This window comes from Morchella importuna (genome assembly GCF_003444635.1).
Source record: "Morchella importuna strain M04M26 chromosome Unknown Morimp01GS002, whole genome shotgun sequence".
Classification (NCBI taxonomy): domain Eukaryota; kingdom Fungi; phylum Ascomycota; class Pezizomycetes; order Pezizales; family Morchellaceae; genus Morchella; species Morchella importuna.
This window is the reverse complement of record NW_025763399.1, coordinates 1,625,058-1,649,010: the sequence shown is the minus strand read 5'-3', so window position 1 is coordinate 1,649,010 and position 23,953 is coordinate 1,625,058. Positions and strand designations below refer to the sequence as shown.

The window sequence follows — 23,953 nt, the reverse complement described above, 5'->3', positions numbered from 1 at the left end:
CAGTGTAACTTACAACTAGGCATGCACACCCACAAGATCCCGCATGAGGCTCCAAATTTTGGTGGTAGGCAGGTTCAAAAACATTATGAAGTTACGGCTCTGGCGGGCGTACCCCAGTAGATTAGAGCGCCTAGAACATATACTCTAGATAACCCTGGTAGGGGTAAGAGCCCTCGTGTGAGCAAAGCTGCTCGTAGGGATGGGCAAAACAAGGGCTAGAATAGTCTCGTGCCTAGTAGACATATTGTATTTTGGGCTTGTGTCTGCACGAAATATAGGTATGAAAGCGATCTTTGAACGAGGCTACACCTAATTAATCCAATTGCCTCTAAGTATATACGTAGCGGTGATCTGTTCGAACTTGTCAAATCGACACCTGTTCAACTCAACTTATACATGGTTAGATTCTAGTAGATTAGCAAACCATATCGTCAAGTTCATCTCTGATTCACACACACTGCTCTCCATAAAGCACATGACCTATCCTCTCGCAAGCTTGGCTCCTCTACTCAGACCCAACTACTACATGTACTGTATATACACCACCACCCCCCCCCCCCAAAAAAAAAGAGAAAAAAGACAGGTGGAACCTCCTACTGCCAGACCCAATGACAGATAACCTCTGGGGGGTTATTACAACACTGAACCTGCTTGGGGATGGATATCCCTTGAGGATTTCGTTCTACGGATAACAACCACAAACAAATATACTTGACCCTTACTTGGTAACAACTTACCGCTGTATTTAGTGAGGTGCTATAGCTATAGATTCAGTCTGTGATAATATGGCTAATGTAGAACACAGCCCACGAAAAGATAGAGAGCCACAAAACAAACCCAGACCGACTCATAGGTTAACCACCGTCTCTGTATATTATATACGGCCCACCTTTAATCTCCAGCAAGAACCAGCACTTACCAGCCCTAACCAAACCACAAATGCCAGCAAAAAAAAAGAAGAGTCAATTCGAGCTAAAAACAGAAATATGCATTACCCCCATAAACCCCCCCCCCCCCCCCGGGTGAGTCTACCGCCTCCTACCCCCTCTCTGCGTCGCCATCGGCACAAACTCATCCGCATCCTCATCATCCTCAATGTCCTCATCATCGCTACTCGGGATGCGCACAATCGCACGATGGAACAGCGCATTGCTCGCCATACTGTCCTGCGTCGACGCCGCCACCCCCGACGCCGATGTCGACGCCGACTGCGAGAAGTTGAGCCGTGTCTGCCGCGCGGCGGCGGGGCGGCGTGTGGTTATTCTCGGCGCCGGTGCTGGCGCTGGCGCTGGTGTGGCGGCTTTCCTAGGCGCGGGGGCCTTCTTGGGGGCGGGGGCTTTACGGGGGGCGCGGCTGTGCGGGGGTTAGTTCTGTATAGAAGGAGTGAGGTGGGTGGATGGGGGGTTTCTTACGTAGGTTTTGCGGGGGGTGCTTCTTCTTCCTCCTCGTCGTCGTCGTCGAGGATCATGACATCGTCTTCATCGTCCTCTTCTTCCTCCTCGCTGACCGCCTTCTTTGCGCGGCCCCTCCCCTTCGCGGCCGTCACCCTCGCAGGTGCCTTAGCAGCCGGCGCCTTCCTCGTACTCGCCGCGGCCGCGCCACGCCCCCTCGCGCCCCTCCCCCTTGTCGCCCCCCTCTTCGGCGGCTGCGGCGGCGCCGGCACATCATCATCATCGTCATCGACATCCTCATCGTCGCTCCTCTCCGCCTGCTGTATCCTCGCCGCCGGCTGATCCTCCCACGGCCCGCCGATGTGCTCGTCCCACCCGGGCGGCATCGGCTTGAATGTCCCCGGCCGCCACCTCGGCTTCACAAGCCCCTTCGCAAACACCTCCTCGAGATAGCTGCGCTGCGCGTCCACAACCTCCTGAATCTTCTCCTCGTTGAGGTCGTCGTACTCGCGCAGCTTCACCAGATAGCTCTTGAGCGAGTCTTCGACGAACGTCTCCATCGCATGCCTATCGTCCTTGTCAACGAACCGGCCAATAGCGTCGCCAAGGCCATTGCTGGGCAGGATCTCGAGCGTGGCCGCTCCCAGGAACTCGGAGACCAGGTTCTCGACCTTGACGTTATCGATGCTGCCGCCGTAGTCCTCCAGCAGCGTAGAGCTGTTGAGCGGCGCGTCCAACACCGCGCCCTTTGTGCCCGCGCGGCGCGTGGCCGTCTTGCGCCGGTAGAACAGGATCACGTCGTTGACGTTCGCCACCTTGCCCACAAAGCGGTTCGAGAAGCGCTGCGGGTTCTCGGTCTCGAAGCGGCCGCCATCCGGCGCGGAGTACTCGACACGTAGGCGCACGAGCGGCAGCGGCGCGTCGGCGGCGGTGAGGGTGTCGTCTTCTTGCGCGTCGACCCACTCCTTGAGGGCCGCGGCGATGAGCGTCTCGACGAGGTCGCACAGGTATGCGGTGACCGCGGTGCGGTTTGTGTTTTTCTTGGCGAGGTGCTTGAGCGCGGGTTCGTCGGCAAGGACGAGCTCGCGCATGACGAAGGGACGCACGGTCTTGAGGCGGATGGGCTCGAGGTGGAAGTCGCGGCCCGTGATGGAGAGAATGCCGACGTGCTTGGTGACGGCTTCGCCGGGGCAGAGAGAGGTGGCGATGGAGGAGCCGGGCTGGATCACGTGGAAGTTCATCTCTGGGTTGAGGCGCGGGTTGATGAGGCATTCGTGCTCGTGGCCCCAGATGACGAGGTCGAGGAAGTCTTGGAGGAAGTTTTCGGGGAGGTAGTTGGTTTCTGTGTGGCCGTGGCTGGGAGGGGGGGGGGGGGTGTTATGTTAGTAGCTGTAGATAGTTTGCAAGAGAGGAGAGAGAGCGTACTGGTTCTGATGAACACACATCAGGTTGAACCATTCGTTCTGCTGCACGTCGGGACGTAGAAACTTTACTTTTCCGTCGCGGAAGGTGCGGAAGAGGCGTTCGTCACGGACGTTAGAGAGCCCGTAGAGTGCGAGCTTTGTGGAGCCCTTCTGCAGCAGCACGGGCGTGACGGTGATGTTGTCGTTCTCTGGCGTGCGGCCAAAGTAGTTCATCAGCCCGGCCACCGACAGTATATCCAGCGCACACAACCGCCCCTCCTACCTCACACACACCCCATTAGCGCCCCACCCGCAACCCAAAAAGCCAACAGACGACCACAAACCCCACTCGGATCATCATGGTTCCCATGAATCGAAAACACCGGAATAGCGACATTGATATCGGGGTCCTCATAGTTCACGTGCCCGCCAGCGCTCTGGAACTCTGAGCTGGTGTCGCTGAGGATCTCGATCTCGCACGGCTTCTCGCCGTAGCAGTTCTCGCGAAGGCTCTTCATCACCTGGTACATTGCCTTTCGCGACGGCTTGTTCTCGTGGAACAGGTCGCCGCTCAGCAGCACCATGTCCACGTCGCGTGTCTTGGCGAGCGTCATGATCTCGGAGAAGGTCTTCCAGCTGTCGTCGCCGCGGATGGGGTCGCGCTCGTGGTAGCCGACGTGGGTGTCGGTGGCGAGGAGGATGCGGAGCGTGTCTGTGCGGGTTAGGATTTTGGCATCTTTGGGGGGGGGGAGGGGGGGTGTATACCTGCGGACGACATGTTTGGCGGGGATAGAGGTGGGGTGGTGATGGAGAGGTGGAGAGGGGAGGGGAGGTGTGCCTGTGGTTGTAGTGGTGGTGCGGGTATGCTTGTTGCACTGTGCTGGGGTGACGACGCGGCAGGGATCGGGGGCTGGGGGCAGGCGGTGGTCTGTGCGCTGTCACGGCTGCGTCATGGGGTGTCACTCGGTGTGGTTGTTGGGTGGGAGTGAGATTGTGTGATTGGGGGGTTTGTGTGTGGGGTGACGGGGGACGGAGAGGAGTGGTGTGCTCAGGGTTACGCGGTGGTGGAGAGGTTGTGGTTGAGGGTAGCCCAGGCCGGGTAATGAGACATGACGTCTCTGTGCATGACATCTGTCGGAGGGGGAGTCTGTCTCACAGCTGCATCCATTCACCACCAGTGCCAGTGACATCCCCAGACACAACCACAACCACAGCCACAATGCCCCTCGACACAGCCGACACCTTCCCCACCGACACCGACACCGACCCCGACACCCCCACCAAAACCTACCCCCCTCCACCGCCCCTCGCCCCGCTCTCCTTCCTCCTCGGCTACACCCCCGCCGACCGCACCCGCTACACCACCCTCCAAGCCACCGCCACCTCCCGCCTCCTCTCCCTCCCGCTGACCCCCACCGAGCTCGCCGGCCTCGCCTACTACGACGGCATCTTCTACGCCTACCAGTCCTACGGCGACGTCATCGGCACCTCCCTCGGCGCCCTTCTGGGCTTCGCTCTCCGCTCCCGAAAGCCCGGCCGCATCCCCACCGCCATTGCTCGCATCTTCAATGTCAACCCCCGATACGTCGCTGTCACGCTGCGTGTCGGCGTGTTTGGCAGCTTGGGCATGCTCTATGGCATGACCACGGCTAGCGTGCAGGCGCTGAATCGCATGCGCAAGGAGCAGAAGGACGATCCGGAGATGGGGCGTGTTGTGGCCGCAAGGGCACGCAAGCTGAGTGCGCTTGAGCGGGAAGTGCGGGCGCGCGCGTTTGGTGCGCAGGAGGCGGGGGCGCAGCGCGGGGGGGAGGGGGAGAGGGAGAGGGATGAGCAGAGTCTGGGCGGGATGGAGGTGGCCGAGTACAAGCGGAGGAGCGATGAGGATGTGGTGAATGCGGAGCGCACGGCGTTCCCGTTTGGGAGGCCGAGTGAGGCTGTTGCTGCGGCGCGGGTAGAAAGTCAGGGGGAGCGCCAGGGCGAGCGCGGGGACGACCCGTTTTTGCTTGCGGATGAGAAGGAGGGGGCGGCGGAGGCGCCGGTGAGGGGCGGGTGGAGGAATGCCCATTCGAGCACTGGCGAGAGCACGTGGGAGCGGCTACGGAAGGGGCAGCGGCCGCAGCCGCAGCAGCAGCAGCAGGTGGAAGAGACGCAACCGCAGCAGACGTCGCCGTGGCCGCAGAGGGCGCCGATGAAGGGGTTTGGGGCCCCGGCGGCAGGTAGCGAGCCGAAGACGGACTCGTTCTCGTTTAGTAGCACGGCGGAGGACCGGGAGCTGGCGAAGGCGCAGGCGCAGAAGGAGTTTGATGAGAGTGTGGAGAGGGAGCGGAGGAGTGGCGGTGGGGATGGGTATAGTGAGGGGGATCAGGGGAGGGCGGGGAGGTGGTAGTGTGTTGTGAGTGTGGGTTGTGGGGGGAGGGGGGGTTATTGTAGATAGATACATGTGTAGTGGTGGCTATAGCGCGCGCGCGGATGCGAATGGAGCTGGCTGGCTTTTGTGCATTGTGGTGGTCTCTGCGCGCGGGTGTGATGGTCGTAGTAAATAATGTGAATAAATAGCGGAGCATTATCATTGTCACGGCTAGTTGGATATTTATGAGTGCATTTCCACAGATAGATCTTCGTCCCAGAGGGATGATGGTATTTTACGCTGTGTGGACACGGGACGTTCGCCATATACAGAACGTTGTCTGTATCAAAACCATCCCTAGCCCCCACTGTCCAACAAAAACTACCAACGTCCCTAAAACCCAATCAGCCTATACGATACGATACCCTACAAGAATAACCTCCCCATCTATCGATAGGCAGGAGCCCTAACGATACGAGGTGTCTCAAGAGTGTTTTCCTCTTTCTTCCAAGATTAATGAATTAAACAAAAAAAAATTTTTATTTCTTCCAAGGCTCGAGCCCTCCGAGTGATGTCATATGATCCAAAGCAATTCTTGCTTCCTAATGTTCAGGCCTCCTCCATGCATACTCAGGCTTCTGAAAACCCGGTGTGCACTTCGTCCCCAACTTCTATCCACCACTGCAAGGATTTCTGCCCCCCCACCCTACTTTTGAACGTTACTAACGTATGCAGAAGGGGCAACTTCTTGATTGGTTTTAGCTTATATCGATCTCTCGAGACTTTTCTCAGGTGCCGAGGCTTCCAGGTTATGATGGGCACAAGACAAGACCGTTTTGCGTTGAGCTTGAGCCTTGTCTTGTCTCGTGCTCGTGTAGCATATATAGAGGGGCCCCCTTAATTCCCTAGTAAAGTAAGGGCGCGCAGACGGCCGTATTCATGTTATCCCTTAATTAAACCGTCAGGCCGAATTCAAATAATAATAGGATCCTAACGTCATGGGGGAAATCGTGATATCTAGAATGCCTATAGGATAGGGACAGCAACGACAGAATCCACCACGAATCTGGTGCTTAGGTAATGTGTGATAGATTATATGTTTCACACCCAAATTCTGCGTTCTACACACCACGATTTCTAAATTGCGTTAGGGATCCTATTGTTTGAATTCGGCCTGATGGTTTAATGAAGGGATAAGAACACCCCTCATGGCTTTAGGCTGGTTTTCTTCTAGTTGTGCAGTATAAGCCTTAGTTAAATGATGCCATTCCGGGGTCTGATTATAGGGAATTTAACTATATCTACACCTTAGACTATTAGCCCAGCCTCTATTCAACGTACACACACTATATCTAGCCCCCGAAACTAAAACTCCATTACTATATATATAATATCAGTAATAAATAACGTTCGCATATACTACCAAACTAAAGCCACGCAAATAAAGAAGCGTAATTGACCTCAAGTTTGGAAAGGACTGAGCTCTTGTTGGCTGCAAGATATCGTTGTATCACTAGCTGCAGTTAACATTCTTTGGGCGGCACCGTGCAAGGTGTACGTCCTTGGAAGTAAGGTTGATAGCGTAGTAGATAAAAGAGCGATGGTGTAGCAGTAACATCTAATAGTCAGCGTAGCACGATCTAATGACCGACGTATTAAGGTCCAGCGGCAGACGTAACGTAGCAAGATCCAATGACGAGCGTAGTAAGATCTAACAGCCAGTATAACCAGCGTGGGCCATCATAGTGCATCTCAGCTCGCGGGGCAACAACGACTCCTCCATCCGCCCAAATACCCCGACCTCCCTCTCCTCCCAACAGCAACAATAGCGCAGCCGCAGAATCTCTACCGCACAGGTAACTCAGCGGGCAGTCGTCTTCACGATATATCCCTCTCCAAGCTAAAGTCACGGGGGAACGAACGGGCTGAACGTGTATGTGGTCCTGATCCGCTTCTATCGTGCTTGGGAGTTGTTCGGTTTGCCGCTCTGGTGGCTGAGAGGTGAGATAAAACTCCTCCCATCGGTATTGTGGCTGTTTAGCTGTGATGGGGTTTGTTTTTACCACCCTGGGCATACGGGGTGTAGCTCTGCAGCTGCAGCTGTAACTGATATGGCATGCCGGGGCCTGCTCTGACTGAACCGCGTTTTTCAGTTCACTGATGTGTAGAAGGACTCTATCCAGGGATCGACGTTACCCAGCTTGGGAGGAAGCTTAGGATGGTAAGTACGTAGGGTATCATGGATCTTAAGTAAACTGGAGCCATCTTGTCGCACTTCGTGGAGACACAAGTTCAAAACAGGTCTGGGCACGAGACTACATGTACCTACATGTATGTAGCACTTATCTCATGAGTCATGATGACGGGTGGGCTCCCTTTTGGCTTGCCCGTCAACACCCAGTGTCTGTACCTACTACTTAGCTACTATCCTTCACAGGACAGGCACTGGGAGACAGCCAAGCCCAGTTTTGCCTTCAAAAGACCCCTGTCCGTCAATACCCCTGGACGACAGTACCAGGATTACTCTACTCCACAACGAGTAGCTATTCCAAATTTGGACTCGCCCTGCACAACACTTTTGTTACACCAATAGGGAGCCTTGATTGGATTAGCCCTAAACATACCCCGCTGCACAATACTTCTGTGCGCCAAGCGGGGCCCCCCACCCTAGCTGCGGCCCGCAGAGTGTGCGACAACATCTGCAAAAGTCTTTCTATCCGCCAATAGATTCGTGAGAATCAGTGTTACGCACGACAAAGCAATTAAGTGGAGTGTGCAAGAAACCCTGTCATTATGCCCCAGATATCTAGTTGCAAGGTCATAAGCACTCCTTATAAAGCGGGATGATTCCCATGGAGTAGCTGGTATTATTATATCATACCAGTATAGCACAATTGATTCGCTCTTTCCTTCCAGCTAGCATCTAACACCAGACAAATAAGAAATGGTGCAACCGATCCCAGCCCCGACACGCCCTAAATGGGATAAACCCAATGTGCCAACACCAGCAGAGTGGGAGAAAGTTAAGGAGATTTTCACAAAATACTATCTCAACATTGATAATACCTATGGAAAACTTACTCTCAATGAGATCCGCAAGATTATGGCTGAGAATCACCTGTTTAACGCAAAGTAAGAGTAAACGATAGAATTTTTGGTGTAACGTCTATAACGCCTATAACAACCTCAACTAACATGCAATTGATTAGCGAAACCCAATACAAAAATAAGATCAAAAAGTGGAAACTCGGCAGATATCTCGACAAGAATGCAGTCAAGAATATGGCACGAATACAGGACAAACGAGCACAGAGTGGTGGGAAAAAGACGGCCTTCAAGTTCCATGGAATACCCGTCTCGGAAGAAAGATTAGAGCGCTCGTGTAGGCGTCTGGGATTGGCCCGACCAGTAGTCGCAACTGATCCGGAGCTATCAGGTAACTTTCCCATCTTGCTATAGCATTCAGCAATCCCAGGTATCCATTTTAATACGGGATACTCAGTTACGCCGCCTAGCATAAGCTACTCTACCCCAACTTTACAGAATGATTTTACTATGCATGATGTCTCGGCTGAAGTTGACGGCCCGGACGTCAACGAGATAACTGTAGCTATAAACGATATACATGTAGCTACAGGTATACACGAGATATCTGCAGCTATAAACGAGATAGCTGCAGCCGCAAACGATATAGCTGCGGCTACGAACGAGATAGCTGCATCTACGAACGAGATAGCCGCAGCTATAAACGATGAACTTTTCGATTCGGGTTCGGTTGATATCGCTGGATTGGATGAAAAAATCAGTTCGGAAATCATATTTTTTGAGGAACAAATGCTCTCAAACGATCCTATTACCACATCCGAACCGATTAGCATGGACATTATATGTATTGATTCTGAGAAAGAGCATTTCTCTGTAGTTATTTATACACCATACGGATTTTGCGAAAGGCTTTCACACCTAAGAATTATCGAGTTCAGTTTGTGGAATCTCCCTGGCGCACGGCCTCCTATGAGTTTTGAGGTTATTGACCTGAGCCAGAAACAGACATATATTCAAGTTGGCCTGAGGCAGATACAGACATCCAGAACCATCTCGTTCCACCCATGTATCCCAGGGGCATGGAATAAATGCATATCCGAAATTTTCCATAATTTACAGCTAGGAGGTACACAAGGGCTAGCGAAGGCCCGGGGACGTGTATCTGCGACATTCAAACATGAACGTAGCATACTACCCTCTTCGTTAGGTAGTCATGAGTTTCAACCAACAGTTTCAAGAAGTAAGTGGAGACGGCGGAGGCGATTCCCTAATTACATTGTCTCTAAAACATGTCTCTTTCTAGATCGGCAACTATATTTTCCGGTGCCTGTACACGCAGTTTTGGCAATAGAGCTACCTGACCCACTATACAATCTGAGTTGGTTGCAGCTTTTACCACCTAGCTCTGAGTTAGACCCATTTCATCCACGGAAAAATTTTCTCAAGTACAATGATAAGAAATCATCGATGCGAGGTTCCGTGTGGATGAGCTCGGGCTGGGGAGGCGAAAGTGTTATCGGGAGTTGGATAAAAGAAGAGTGAGCTTTAAAATCCTTCCTTTTCTTCTTCCATATCATAGCTATACTATTTCTACCTAACTAACTCGAAATAGCATTATCATGTCTGGAAGATCACCGTTCGGTTCTGATTCTCACTCGGTATGTTCTCGCGAAAATCTTGAACGACACAACGAGGATAGTGCGGTCCACTAGGACCAGCGTCCTTGTGTCCTCGCCTCGAGGACATGTCTTTGATGAAATTCAAGGACAATGGTATAAAAGGACAAGGAGTTTCGAGGACACTATCTATCCCCGCCTCAAGCACCTTCAAGGACAATTCTTGGAATATTATACACTTATAGCGTGTTGGATTAAGATGAGGTCAACTAATTAGGATGGAATATGCTTTTTGATTGAAATAAAGACCGCTTTCTGCTCTCCGGGAATCGTCCTTGAGGTACCTCGAGGTACCTTAAGGACAGCAGTGATCAACCTCAAGGACAGCCAAGGGCAAGGGTCAACGAGGACGAGGAACCTCGAGGACACCGTCAAACCTCGCCTCGAGCGTCCTCATGGACCACACTGAACGAGGATCATTCTGGCCCGACTCACCCGCTGAATAATTGGCCAGTACGTATATACCGCCGTCTTAGTCCCTAGCTATGCCCTTCCCAGCCTTTGACTCAAGCTATAACTCAGCTTAATGGGGATATTTAGTCTTATCACTGACTCTGCTAGATAAGCACGGGTTTATAAAATCTATTATCTATCAATATATTGCCTTTCTAAACGCTTGAGCATTTGATTGGTCGAGAGTGTTTACCCCTTATGAACCAACTCGCCCCATCAATAAACCATGCGGAATGCAAGTACGCAAAAAAAAAAAAGCACTCACTGGGGGAGATGGGGGATGGGGGATGGGGGATGGTGGGGTGGTGGTCGCGAAAGAAGTTATGTAGATATTCATATTCGAACCCTACGGTGCAACCAAAAAAGGTCTAACTAGGGGAGTGGAGAGGAGGAGTGGGGGTGAAGCGAAGTCCCATCGAAGGCTTCTCATTATTTTAGAGAAGACTTGATATCCATAATCAAAGTACAATTCGCGGTCGCCAGGTGGCCATCCCTAGCTAGTTTTCATGTATACGCAAACTTTTCACTATCACTGGCCATCAAAGAAGTATTCAAAGATCTTCAGATGTCCAGATGTGGTGAAACGTTGATTCGATAATCATGGTAACTTGTAACTTTGAGATATCATTGGCATGGATTTCTTCTGGGGAAGGGATTTCTTCTGGAGCAGGGATTTAGGCTTGATAATATATTGTATTTTATTTTTACAATGTTTCGCTTTGTTTAAGCCGAGATAATACGCAACAAACATGTGTAACACTTAGTATATAAGTTCTACGTGCAGCCACTCTGCAAAAGTGTTCGTGATTCCGATTTCGGAGCGAGCCATTTCTCTATATGTAACCATGGCAAATCATTAAATAATCCCAAGAAACAACTTCTCAGTGACCAGTAGCGCCCGGAATCAATGAAGAATAAGACTAATTACCTACCTTCTTTTATATACAGTCACGAACTATATTATATATTTTCCTTGTTTTGAATCTCAACGTCGATAACGTCAACATTACGGGTGCGTCACACTACGCACTGCCATTAAAACTAAATCACGAACACTTTTGCTGAGTGGCTGTATGTATTGTACTTAGCTCGCTCAAAAGGGTTTGGGCGAATTTGTATACACCAATACGGGCTTTTGACCCCTGTGCGTTACCATCAGCTTAATTATTTTGGTGCCATTTTTCCATCTAACTACCCAACTAAAACAACTTCTCAAACATTGATATCAGTAAAAACCTATGCTAAACCTAAACCTTCAGCCTACCATCTTGTACTAAGAAACCTTTGATCTAATCTCATATTTCGAGACAACCTTTTCCCCAAAGGTTTTGAAAAGCAGAACTAACCGTGGGGATTGACAAGAAAGGCTGAATTTATTAACTAGCGGCATTAATGACCATCGACCATGCATCCCATCAACATACTGCATGCAATCAACTCAATCAATTAATCCCATCAAGGTAGAAATCGTCTAGTGGTTTAAAACGGTCAGGATCGACGAAATCATCGATACTAGCACCAAGAGGTTCCTTGATCTGTGGGGCTGATCGGCTGGCGGACATGATGGGCCTGGCCAGCATGTACTATAGAATAGAATAACGTGTCAGTTAATTGGAATTTTATTCAAGAGGTTGATTGGCGGGCATTCACATCGATCCAAGCACGTTGCTCGTCACCGCTAGACCTCTCACTGTTACTTGTGTTAGTGAAATCTCATTAGATGAGTTTGAGAGAGATATACTTCATGAGGTTTCTTGGAGTAGGGAGAAAAGTTCCGTTGGAAAGATTATTCTTATGCTTGACAGTCTGGTTTGCCGCTGCTGTTGTCATCGATACAGTTCTGACATTCTCCCTCCCGTTCTCTGCAGGCAATTTCTGCTTGGTGGAGAAGCTAAGATTCGACGCTCTTGGAAGAATTTCCGCATTGGAGCTCGCCCTTTGTAGCCCAAGTCCATCAGCAAGACTAAGAGTGTTCATTCTGTGATCGAGTGTATTTCCTCCCATCTCCCAGTCCCTCAGGTCACCCGCGTTAAGGGCAGTCATAGGAGGGGTCTTGAGTGTCCCGCCGGGAACAAATGCATGCATGCTGGTCGTCAACCCAACATTATTTGCCTGACCCTTTTCAATCTCGATATTCTTCCCGTAGCCACCCGAGAGCCTATAATCCAAAGAAACCGGCTGCATCGGAGCCTCGGTAGCTATGATTGACTTTGGCGTCGGGACCTCGGGGATTGTAGCAAGCGCCTGTTGTTTCGCGATTGTTCCACGCAGAGAAGCTTTTCTTTTGGGGACAAGGCGTTCGGTGGCTTCTTGCTCCTGGCGGCTGTTAATGAGGTTACTGGGACGATGGGTACCAAGCTTTGTAGCGATCATCCTAGCCTTGTGTTTTTCATTAGAATTGCTGGTTGGGGCCTGAAAAGAAAACCGAGACGGATCAGTTAAGCTTATAACATGAATGGACGTTGGAAAACAGATAAGGTGAATTCTAGCGAGAACAACGGAGCTTCGTACCACTGTGATGAGAATATTCTCTGTCCAGGCCACTGGTTTGAAATTGGCCACGGGACAACAAACAAATGGTAGTGTTTTGCCCATCACCAGAAGCTCGGCAACAGTATACCTTCTACGCTGGTAGTGCAGCTTTTCATTGTGGCTCCCAGAGGCCATTGCTTCTCGTAGGTGTGGATAAAAGTGTGAAATCGATAAGGGACCGGCTGCTCAGATGATGTCGTGGTGAGGATGATGGATTCTATGTAGTGTTGATAACCTGGACACCACATCGAATCACCAGAAAGCACTCGGTTAGCTACATACATGCTAGTGCGCATGCCATACATGTACATACATGTATGAATTTCCCACATAGCGTGCTACATTGAAACTCACTACAGGTACATGCCCTCCCTCGCACGATGGAGTTAACTGCACACGACAAACCAAAAGGACAACCCCCCACCCCGCTAGATTCCCGGGTAACTCGTGCCCATTAGAATTCAGTTACCCTTATATACTTCCAGCTCCAGACCTAGGCTCTTCGATCCCCAACTCCGTCTACTAAGTACGTGTAGGGGCCACTTCAGACTGCATACAAGAAGTATCTGTACATCTATATATTCAACGTGGAGGTCATGGTTTGTGCATTTCACTTGGCCAATATTCCCGGGATTGTCTGCTTCTGGTGCCATATGGCACGTGCGAGCAGTGTACCCCACCTGCAGCTGATGTCTACGACAACTCGAAACAGCATATTTCTAGCAGTACAGTCTCTTCGGCATATTCCACCAGTAATCAGAACAATTTCTCCTAAAAATTGTGGCCATTTGGGGGTATCACAGCACAGACCAGGATTCGATCTGCCATGTATAAAACCTCGATTCTACTCCACACGCCGAATCGTCGACTTTACGGCACTCGTTGTAGAACTATTCTCACACGGCGCTCAGCGTTTTCGCCGTCACTATCAAACCGGGTAAAACTATGGTTTGAGTCTTTCAAATGTTATTTTGTGGACGTTTAAGTTCATTCTTTTGCAACTACCCATGCTCCCAACGCGTGGGGAATTATGTAGCCCTCTAATGAAGCTGTGCTTGGATGAAGGCAATTACAATGTCTCATTGTCGAGATCTTCCGGCGTAATGTTTACCAGTTGAACAGATCAAAACTGATACTATTCAAATGCACCTTGGTTCTCGTTTCCATACAGACACAAACCCTAACCTCGAGCTGGATCCAGAAACAGGATTGCTTGCTCCCTACAATTTTGAAATTTAAAGGCTAGTAATCCTTGCATTTCCCACCAACAATCCAGATTTTCCGTCAAAAATGGTTTTTATTAACCTGGTTAGTCCAGGGCAAATGCCGACTGCTTTAATGATAACGGCATCCTTTATCGGCAATTGCTATTGATAACAGCTTATCTACCGAAGATCAACTAGATGGCAAGGGTAAGACGGAACGTTTCTTCTCCGCTCAGTTTATTCCCGAGGAGAAATCTAGCACCCGAACCATCGATCTCAGCAGCAATTAAGCTTTTTCTACTTTGACACAGCAGAAAACGTGCAGCATACAGACCGTACTTTAGGTTCGTTTTGTGAATGCCCAATAGGCTTTGAGATAAAATCAATTTCCCTACAGAATATCAAATCCCAGCTAAGTTGTGAAATAAAAACCCCCAAATCTCAGACAATAATTTCAAAGTAATATCTATATAGAATGAAAATTCCAAAAAGAAAGCAAAAACGACCCCTGTTGAAAACCAAAATTGGAAGGTGGGGCCTGTGGGGGGACGTCATTTATCCTTATCACTACTAGTGAAGTGTAAGTCTAAACCTTGTTCGGAAAGACCGCCTTCACGCTGCGCTCCGAATCGAAATCGTCTACCGCAGATTTCTGAACCCCGCCAGACACCACCGCATCCGCGTTGTTCTTTCTCGATACGAACCTCAGGCCGCATCCAATCATTGCAACTGCAAGAACAAGCCCCACAACGGCCAATGCGACTAGTGCACCAATAACACCCGCAACAGCCTTTGAAATTCCACCAGACTTGGTGTCCGTGGTATCCGCGGTATCGACAGACTTATCGGAGTCAATGGAGCAGATTGACTCGTCTGAACTGCACAGCGTGCACCATTCTGATACCGAATCGACGGCGATGCTTGCCATTTTCTCGTTAAAATCGTTCCATGAGACCACCACATCGGTGTTTCCAAAGAGAGGATATTCTTTGATATCGCTGTTGGTGCCGTTGCGGAAAAGGAAGCGTACGTAGAGATCTTCAGTCTTTCTCGGGAAGGCGGCGTTGTCTTGGTAGGAGAGAAGCTCAAACGCAAGTGTCGAAGCATAGTCTGGGAGGCCAGTGAAGTTCTCATAGGCAGCGGACAAGCCTGAGAGTGCAAAGAAAGAGAGAAATGTGTCGTAAGACCCAACGAGTAAGGAGAGCTTATTATCCTCGCCCTTGGAATCAACAACTGTGGATAGCTGTGTTATAATCTTGTTTGCGAGAGTGCGCCCGGAGATAAGTGCGACGGTAGAGGTGCTTGAGGTGTTTCCGTTCAGCCCTAGCTCGTGGGAGTCGGCTAGAGTACGCAATTGAAAGAGTTGCTCGGAGGACACGGCATCTGCAATTGTGGTATTGTGGATTGAGCCGACGTTGATGTAGTCATAGATAGCATATGCGTTGTGGTAACTCAATTGTCTTGACGAGAAAACTCCCTCCAGGATATCGGAGAAAGATTCATAAAAGCTTTTTGTGGTGTCTTGAAGATGAAGATATTGTTCAGAAAGATAGAACTCCTCGCTTTTTGCTGTAAAGTCAGGGCATCCGTCATCACCCTTGAGCCAAATAGTGGATGGATCGCTTTCAGAGACAGTATGGATAGTTGTGTACTGATAACCAGCGAGTGGTAGGGAGATAACGGAGCCGTTTGCCAGAGTTTCGGTGGTGACAGCTGCGGATGAGCCAGTGATGGGAGGGTAAAGGCCCTGGAGGAATGCCTGGCCAGAAGTTACCAGGAGGTTCTGGCCACCAATGTCTTGTTAGCACAGTACACCCGTGTGGAAAAGACTCGAGTGCGAGCTCATGATTGCCGGTTGACTCACCTGATCCGGCGCCTCTGCGTAGAGCTGTGCACTGTTGAATTCTCGGTAGCTGATACCCGGTATCACAGTCGAGGAATTGCCAATGTATCGCGAACGATAGAACTCTCCAGAGTCGTATAGCTGGTTCTTGCCGAGTGCTGTAAGTTTTGTTGGTGGAAAGACCTTTGCTGAACGGTCACCATGACGAGAGAAAATGACGGCACCATGGACGGTCTCTGTTGCTGCCTGCACGCCCAATGGGAGCAGCAAGAGCGGCAATGAAAGAGTAAGTGAGTATAGCATTGTTGGCTTCTTGATCAATCTCACGACCCGGGACTTTTGAAGGGTATTTTCCTGTGTGCAGAGTCCAATGGATTCGGGGGAAAGGTTGCATTTTATGTTCATCCAAGCGGTGGGGTGTTTTCACCCACATCTCAATGCAGGGTGTATACATGTATCTACAGATAAAGATAAGCCCATAGATGAGGACCAGGTTGTTACGTACTTAGAGTAGAGTTACCTCATGTAGGTAGATGCCCCGCATGTCTTCCGAACCTCCCACTTCAGTTAATGTGACAAGTTACAACTCCCGCCCTCGATCAAACGGAAAGGGCCGCTCCTATTTGTGCGTAGATCGAGTGCCGGAAAGCCCGATTTATGCAAGCCGGCCGTGGATGTATGTAATAATTCGTGCTAAGCAAAATTGAAATTCGAATGGTTCTAAGCTTCTTTCACTTAGAAAAGCTTATCGACGCGGGAATGATACAGTTCGGGTTTACCTATTGGATAAACCGAACTCACTAGGCTAATTTCGGCACTTTTGTAGTTTTGGCGGTGTTGGTAGGCAAGAACTTCAGGCAACAGAACCACCAACTCAAAAACCACGGTCGTTGTAGCCGAACAGGCCTTGTTATGTGCGCATACGCGCGCCCGCCAGGACAAAAAACCAAGCCTTTTTGGCATTAGAAACTCCCGTAACCATCAGCTCTTTTTTTTGGTTTGTTTAGTTCATTAATTGTAACCATCAGATTACCTACACCCATGGCCATCCATCCATGCTCTGACTACCCGTTGCAGGATGAGAAAGTAAGAAGAATATGAATAAGTCACGCCGCGCAATCAAACTTACTGTTAAGGTACGGCTTAAATTATGGCATTAATGATAAATACATGTACTGTAGGATGGGGACGTTTGGGAGACAAATGTGTACTGATCGCTGAAAGATTCTTCTCCCCCTCTACTCGAGCAGGCCATCATTGACCGAGTTTTTCAATAGATCTACTGAGACAGCTGTGTAAAATGTTATATATTGAGTAAATCTTCTTTTTCGTGGCAATTATCTCAGTGGGAGCTCGATTCTCAAGTGACCTATCTGTATGTCATGCGCTGGCTAGCGGCCAACCATGTGTCCACTGATTGCCGTCTCTTCTGTGTTACGAGCAGAAAAAAACCCTATGGGCCATGCTATGAAACGTTTTAGTTCAGATGGACCTTACGGCGATGCTTCAGCGCGAAATGAAGAAGATGATGATGAGGACTTAAACCTCCGTCTAGATCAACGCAATTATTTCGGGTGTTCGATCCTTATACTTAATTAAATGTAGTCAGTAGCCTATACTCTACTTACCGGAAAAAGGTACTGTGGTCTCAAGGGAAGCCTCGAAAACCGAGTCGCATCGAGGCAGTCCCGCAGAGCAACACTCATGATCATATCAACCAGATTTATATAGGAAGAACTCTATTCTATTTGAAATGAGATCTTGCGATGTTTATCAACTTAGAGCTGTACTGGGCGAAACCGTTGCTGTTTGGATAACGCCCTATTTCTCGGCAAGTAGAGGGGGCCGACGCTAACTGGTTTAGATTTATTGTTTACACCCATGAGTGATAACCTGTGAAGATAAACATTGTGACGTTACAAAAAAAACTTCATGGTTTAGAATATTAAATTATTACAAAGGGAAGAGGAATGACCCAATATATAGAGACGCTAAGAAACATAAGGAACCGGTAATGATGGTAGTGAAAACACAGAGCGATAGGGTAAAACAGGCCGATAAAGAAAATCACAAGCCCAAATAGAAGGTGGGGTATTTAATCGCTCTCAACCTGTCCCCTACGTCGTCCACGTCTTGCCCCCTTCTCCTGCCGAATCCTCACCATTGCTTCCGATATATCGCCCTCCTCTTTAAAATGCACGTTAAGATGTTTCAACTGGATGTTTGTCACATTATCGGTCGTATATGAACACTCTGAGCATCTGAAATGGTTCACGTTTGGATGATACACCCGCCAATGTTCATCCAAAGTCTCCTTAGTTGAGAAACTGCTGTACGTGTGTACCCATGGACATTCCGGGCAACTGCAGAAAAATCGGGTTTTGTGGACCTTGCGAGCATGTACTAGACGTGATTTCAGGCTCGTGAAGCCCGAACGGTTTCGACAGCCGCGAATATTGCAATGGTACTTGAGGCTGAGATGGGAGTCGTTGGATAGAGCAGGGACTGGCGGAGGGGGTGATGCACCGGGTGTAGAATTCTCGGCCACAGAGGGCGAGTTCTGAATAGAGGTACGGGGCGAGTCCTGGATAGAGGTACGGGGTGAGCCCTGAATAGAGGTATAGGGTGAGTCCTGGATCGAAGCATGGGTATGGGGTGAATTCTGGATAGAGGCATGGAGTAATTCTTGGATAGAATTATGGGGCGAGTTCGCAAGTGAATGTGTACTGATATTTTGAAATAGAGCTGATGAGGAATGAGATGAGTAGCCAAAGGGTCGATAATCAATTGAATAACCGGTACTTGATTGTATCAGTGGATAGTGTAACAGAATATCGATGTCATCCACCTCATCGAATGTATTAGGGGTCACTTCGTCGATAGGCGCCTCGTTGCTATCGTTGCTAAGGAAATCGGTCCATGAGTTCGGCAAAAGTTCTGACATCTGCGTTGTTATTATGTTAGTTAAGATCGATTGATCATGACTGGTATAGAGACATATTCAAAGACTCCATGTAGGTGGATATCTCTTACCTCTGCGCTACTTTCGGACGTTTCAGTCTCTGGATAGTAAAGGCCTGAATCTGATAAAATACTGCCCATTTCTTTTTGACAGTTCTAGGCAAGTAAATATTTAGAGATAATAGGGTTCTCAAGGATGACGACTTTATAAATGATAGGAAGTGGTGGTAGTTTATGTTGAGAATAGAGGAAGAGGAGTCAAGGTGCCGATATATATATCATATATTTAAGAAGGGATTTCTCCCGGAGTGAGGCAAAATTTGAAATGTTAAGTTGGATATGGATTGGGTTGATAAAGTTGAGACCGGCTCATGAAGAGAAATGAACGAGATATATATATGTGTATCTTCAGTACGTCGAGCGAGGAGTATGTGAGTGAGTGAGGAGGCAAGATTCAACCTGCAGCTGGCACTGGTATATCGGCGGCAATCATTTCCTTGAACGAAAGTTCCGTGCATGAGATGAACTGTATAGTAATATATGCAAAGAACTTTCGTCTGTCCAATATTATTAACACCAGAATCACCTTCTAGTAAAGCTACTTTCCCGCCTCCATGGTTCCGGAGGGTTTCGAATGTTCTAAGCTGCGATTTCGTGGAGCACCTGTATGAGTTCCTGGTCGCGAGCCGTTGACGATTTATGCAAGCGACTTTTGTTCGGCCAATAGCAAGGAGTTATTGTAGCCTCTCATGCGGGAAACTCCTGTCTTTTCCGGGATCACCCCCACCTCCCTTGATGCACGAAACTATTGTCTAGCCAATGGATTAGAGGTTTGTACTCAGAACACCCAAAAACTACACTTATAGTTTCGTTTTGGCTACGTAAGTATGTTAACTGTACCCGAGTGGAGTACCGTAAAATCTCGGGGGGTTGCCAAGGCCACCTGCTAAAACCACATTTAGTTTAGATCCTGCAGAAGAGCGCTATTTTCTTGGCAACCCCCCAAATAACTCGAGATCCTACGGTAACAGTGTGACATCCACGAAGCCGCATATTTATTGTGGATTAGGACGCCAAGAATATATATGCGAGATACTTTCGGCTAGCCAATAGCTGTTGGCCAGCTAGCTGCTCGGGCCGCCGGATTCGGATATATAATAGCCCGGCCGTATGAGTACCACTGTAATTCCGTGCCAGGTGTCTGCGCTTGGTAAATGGAGCCGTTCTCTACAAATAAAATCGCGAGTCGTAGGAGTCTTGGTAAACTACCGTATGTTTAGAGTACTTCCCATAGTGTCATGGAAGACATTTTAACAGATACATAGATGCATACTAGCTCCATACGTACGAATCGATCTTGTATTCTTCGATCTTTGTCGAGCGCCGTACTTCTGCATATGTCGATTAATTATACCATAGCAGAATACTAGCGCTATAGCTCGTACCGATAAAGCCTGGCTCCTGTCGTTGGAGAGGTCGGTATCTACATGTAGCTTTACTTATACTACGTACATACATATGTACATATTATATAGCCCTTCCCAACACTCTACTAGCACGACTTACACCTAGGCCGGTATAACATACGTATTTGTATATGGTTAGGCTCGTACCCAGTCCTCCCACTGGGATGGTATATGATATATACTCCAGCTTGTGTTGACTGCTATTCTCCATCAATTCGGTGGAAGTTGTGCTAGAGTACCTAGTAGATATTATGATCATGCGCCAGCATCCATGCTCTCCAAGAGGAGTAGTAGAGTACCGTTAATTCACCTCACTAAGTGAGGAATTTCTATGAGTATTCCTTGCACAATTGCTCGTTTTCTGATTTCATGCCCATTCAGATTTTCCCTAGATACATGTACATACATGTAGCTATGTCTTAAAATCGGAAACCTCAAGCGATATTTTTACTTATGCATGAAACTTCCGTCCGGGTCACGTCACACACGCCTTCTGAGTGACACCCACACCAATATTATGCACGAAACCTCCGTCCAGCCAATGATCAAATATCCTTGGCAACATTAAATCGACGTATTCAGCCTCGTCCTGCAGTACTCAAGTGTCAAACCGAATTATTTAACAGAGCACTTCGCGCACTTTATTTCCATCGGCATCACAACAGCAATATATTATTCCAAGTCGAAACCACAGACCAAAAGTTCATATCTTCAGTTCAAATCACTAGTACTATATTATCCTACTACATACACACTATCAAATAAGAACGGACTCGTCCAATGTACCAATACCCAGTGCTCGCGGCTACCCCTCAGAGGCCCCGCGTCTATACAAAGGAGGAGTGGGAGGAAAAGCGCCCAGTATTTGTGGAATTGTACTCTCAAGATTATACCCTAGCGACAGTAAGGGAATTGATGGCAGCAGATCACGGCTTTTATGCGACGTAAGTGGGATATCTCGACCTTGTTTTTAAAATGCGAAGATAAATCATAAGTGCAATGCAAAGAGGAAAGACAATTGGCTGATATACGAGTGAAATTATAGTGAAGCGCAATACAAGAAAAAAATCAAAGCCTGGGGTCTAGAAAAAAATATCGACAAAACTACTGCTTTGGGGATTCTACGGAAAGAGCGCAAGCGAAAATACGTGGAAGATAAGGAAACAACATTCATATACAAAGGTAAAGAGATAAGCGGAGAGAAAATTACTTTTTTGCGCAAAAGACACAAAGGAGTACTAGATACTGAGGGTCTAGGTCCGGATCTGGATCAATATTGGGGAAGGGAACAAGTTGGTAAATACCTCTAGAATATGGGATGCCTAGATATAAGTATCTGACATGTATACGCTCACAGATACACCCCCTTTTGTTTCCTACTCTACACCTCGTCCAGTTGATGAGCCCCCGGCAGTCGATTATGAGACGACTGCAAATTCATCTCAGGATCCACAGATTGTAAACAAGGGGGGTGTTGACAGTGAAAGGCCTCACATGGATTGTATTTCTCTTATTACCCATGAGATCAACAAAGCCGGGCTGGGAAACGAAGTCCTCGATCAACAAGCAAATACAGGTAGAGCTTTAGATTGCGGAAAGACACTTGACAATAAGACGCAACACGACTATTCGGTTAAACAAACCTTCTCTGGCCAGCAAAGACAAAGCCAGAGATCCTTCAACACATCGTCCCCTGCACCGCTGATCCCGGCTCTAGAAGAGCAACCAATTCAAATTCATAACAGTTCTGATGAGGGGAATAAGATTATTGAGCTTGATGCCGACTTGGGAAGTGACGAGTGAGTTTCACACCCATTCATCTATCTTAATTATTAAATAGGACTTCGATCTCTAAACTGCAATTCTCCCTGACCTCAGATCATCGCTCTCTTGGCCCTCGCAAGACGTCCTAGGGGATGGATTGGGAAACGATAACGAACCCCTTAGCCTGCACGAAGCAGCATATCAAGGCCGTGAAGAGATAGTTATTTTGCTTCTCAAGCAAGGTCACAGTGTTTGGGAAAGGGATGATAAAAAACGCACGGCGTTGCATTGGGCAGCGGATGGGGGCCATGAAAAGGTAGTCCAGCTGCTGCTCCAGAGCGGTTTCGATGCCTCAGCAAAGGACGGAAGTGAAGAGACGGCCCTACATATGGCGGCGTATCATGGCCATGAAAAGGTAGTCCAGCTGCTGCTCCAGAGCGGTGTCGATGCCTCAGCAGAGGACGGAAGTGAAGGTACGGCCCTACATATGGCGGCGTCTAATGGCCATGAAAAGGTAGTACAGCTGCTGCTCCAGAGCGGTTTCGATGCCTCAGCAAAGAACGGAAGTGAAGAGACGGCCCTACATATGGCGGCGTTTAATGGCCATGAAAAGGTAGTACAGCTGCTGCTCCAGAGCGGTGCCGATGTCTCAGTAACCTCGGACTGGTATAAAGAGACGGCCCTACATATGGCGGCGTATAATGGCCATGAAAAGGTAGTACAGCTGCTGCTCCAGAGCGGTGTCGATGTCTCAGCAAAGGACAAAATTGGAAGGACGGCCCTACATATGGCGGCGTCTAATGGCCATGAAAAGGTAGTACAGCTGCTGCTCCAGAGCGGTGTCGATGTCTCAGCAAAGGACAAAATTGGAAGGACGGCCCTACATCTAGCAGCGTCTAAAGGCTATGAAAAGGTAGTCCAGTTGCTGCTCTAGAGTGATATCGACGCCCCGGTAATGCGCCAGATATAGTCGTGATAGTCATTTCATTTCAAAAACTGTTCAGAATGGCTTATTTACACATTCATATCCCCGAGGTCAATGCGAGATAGGGCATTTTTTCTTTTTTCTTTCTTTTCGTGGTGTTTAGGAGAGGGGGGGGGGGGGGGGGCGATTCTAAGTTCGTATCCAAACACATGCATTTTTCTATGTTTTACACACGCAGACTATATTTTTTCTTCTTCTTTCTCTTATGTATCAACTACATCCCACACCAAGAATTAAATTCCCTTTGCTTTAATTAAATCTCGAGACCTGATATGATATCCAAGCCCAAGGTACCGGCACAGAATGAAAGAAGCCAAACCCCGCACGTATCTCAAGCCTTGGCAACCGTTATAAATCTCCATGCACATACATATTGGCCATCGAGTATCTACTACATGTAAGTAACATCGCACATTAGCGTGTTTTATAAGAACACCCCCCCCCCCCCCCCAAAGCCTTAAACCACGGCCAATCCACCCGCATAACTACATGTACTAGGGTGTAGCGAAAAGTGATCAGAATGTGATGACAAATACACCTATTCACCGTAACATTCACTTATCAGATTCTGATCACTTACCCTCAACACCCGGTACATATGTGCTTGACATGTACTATATATACCTAGCCGACGAGCATCAACCACATGCAATCTACCATGAATCCCAAGCACCCCTCCTACCCCCACCCCCACCCACACCCACACCCCCCATTTTTACCCTCCATCCGATCATTACCCTCCATCCGATCATTACCCCCCCCCCCCATAGCGCCGAAACACGCGGCTAGTCACAACCCATCACTCGGTCCGAGCCCTCCAGAGTTATTATACCCTTATTGATTGATTGATGTCCGCGTTCTAATTCTACACCCCCGTCCCCC

General features: G+C 48.7%; 7 protein-coding genes across 7 annotated transcripts; 3 read left to right on the top strand and 4 right to left on the bottom strand.

Moving 5' to 3' along the window:
* Window positions 1-1,028: 1,028 nt before the first annotated feature.
* Window positions 1,029-3,572, bottom strand: LAJ45_01291 (uncharacterized protein; the record flags this gene model as incomplete). Its single annotated transcript, XM_046110886.1, has 5 exons — window positions 1,029-1,353; window positions 1,413-2,747; window positions 2,817-3,073; window positions 3,139-3,506; window positions 3,560-3,572. 5 exons carry the CDS (start codon window positions 3,570-3,572, stop codon window positions 1,029-1,031), a joined length of 2,298 nt encoding a protein of 765 aa, XP_045976064.1.
* Window positions 3,573-4,013: 441 nt separating this feature from the next.
* On the top strand, window positions 4,014-5,180 carry LAJ45_01290 (uncharacterized protein; the record flags this gene model as incomplete). Its single annotated transcript, XM_046110885.1, has 1 exon — window positions 4,014-5,180. One exon carries the CDS (start codon window positions 4,014-4,016, stop codon window positions 5,178-5,180), a length of 1,167 nt encoding a protein of 388 aa, XP_045976063.1.
* A 2,905-nt stretch (window positions 5,181-8,085) lies between these two features.
* On the top strand, window positions 8,086-9,898 carry LAJ45_01289 (uncharacterized protein; the record flags this gene model as incomplete). Its single annotated transcript, XM_046110884.1, has 5 exons — window positions 8,086-8,273; window positions 8,351-8,577; window positions 8,644-9,426; window positions 9,490-9,724; window positions 9,799-9,898. 5 exons carry the CDS (start codon window positions 8,086-8,088, stop codon window positions 9,896-9,898), a joined length of 1,533 nt encoding a protein of 510 aa, XP_045976062.1.
* Window positions 9,899-11,757: 1,859 nt separating this feature from the next.
* LAJ45_01288 (uncharacterized protein) lies at window positions 11,758-12,982 on the bottom strand (the record flags this gene model as incomplete). The annotated part of the gene is made up of 4 exons (XM_046110883.1): window positions 11,758-11,898; window positions 11,966-12,005; window positions 12,057-12,727; window positions 12,827-12,982. 4 exons carry the CDS (start codon window positions 12,980-12,982, stop codon window positions 11,758-11,760), a joined length of 1,008 nt encoding a protein of 335 aa, XP_045976061.1.
* A 1,656-nt stretch (window positions 12,983-14,638) lies between these two features.
* On the bottom strand, window positions 14,639-16,198 carry LAJ45_01287 (uncharacterized protein; the record flags this gene model as incomplete). Its single annotated transcript, XM_046110882.1, has 2 exons — window positions 14,639-15,835; window positions 15,917-16,198. 2 exons carry the CDS (start codon window positions 16,196-16,198, stop codon window positions 14,639-14,641), a joined length of 1,479 nt encoding a protein of 492 aa, XP_045976060.1.
* Window positions 16,199-17,990: 1,792 nt separating this feature from the next.
* On the bottom strand, window positions 17,991-18,997 carry LAJ45_01286 (uncharacterized protein; the record flags this gene model as incomplete). The annotated part of the gene is made up of 2 exons (XM_046110881.1): window positions 17,991-18,839; window positions 18,929-18,997. The coding sequence occupies 2 exons, from the start codon at window positions 18,995-18,997 to the stop codon at window positions 17,991-17,993; spliced, it is 918 nt and encodes a 305-aa protein (XP_045976059.1).
* Window positions 18,998-21,102: 2,105 nt separating this feature from the next.
* Window positions 21,103-23,020, top strand: LAJ45_01285 (uncharacterized protein; the record flags this gene model as incomplete). The annotated part of the gene is made up of 4 exons (XM_046110880.1): window positions 21,103-21,266; window positions 21,368-21,618; window positions 21,680-22,121; window positions 22,201-23,020. The coding sequence occupies 4 exons, from the start codon at window positions 21,103-21,105 to the stop codon at window positions 23,018-23,020; spliced, it is 1,677 nt and encodes a 558-aa protein (XP_045976058.1).
* Between the last annotated feature and the right edge of the window lie 933 nt (window positions 23,021-23,953).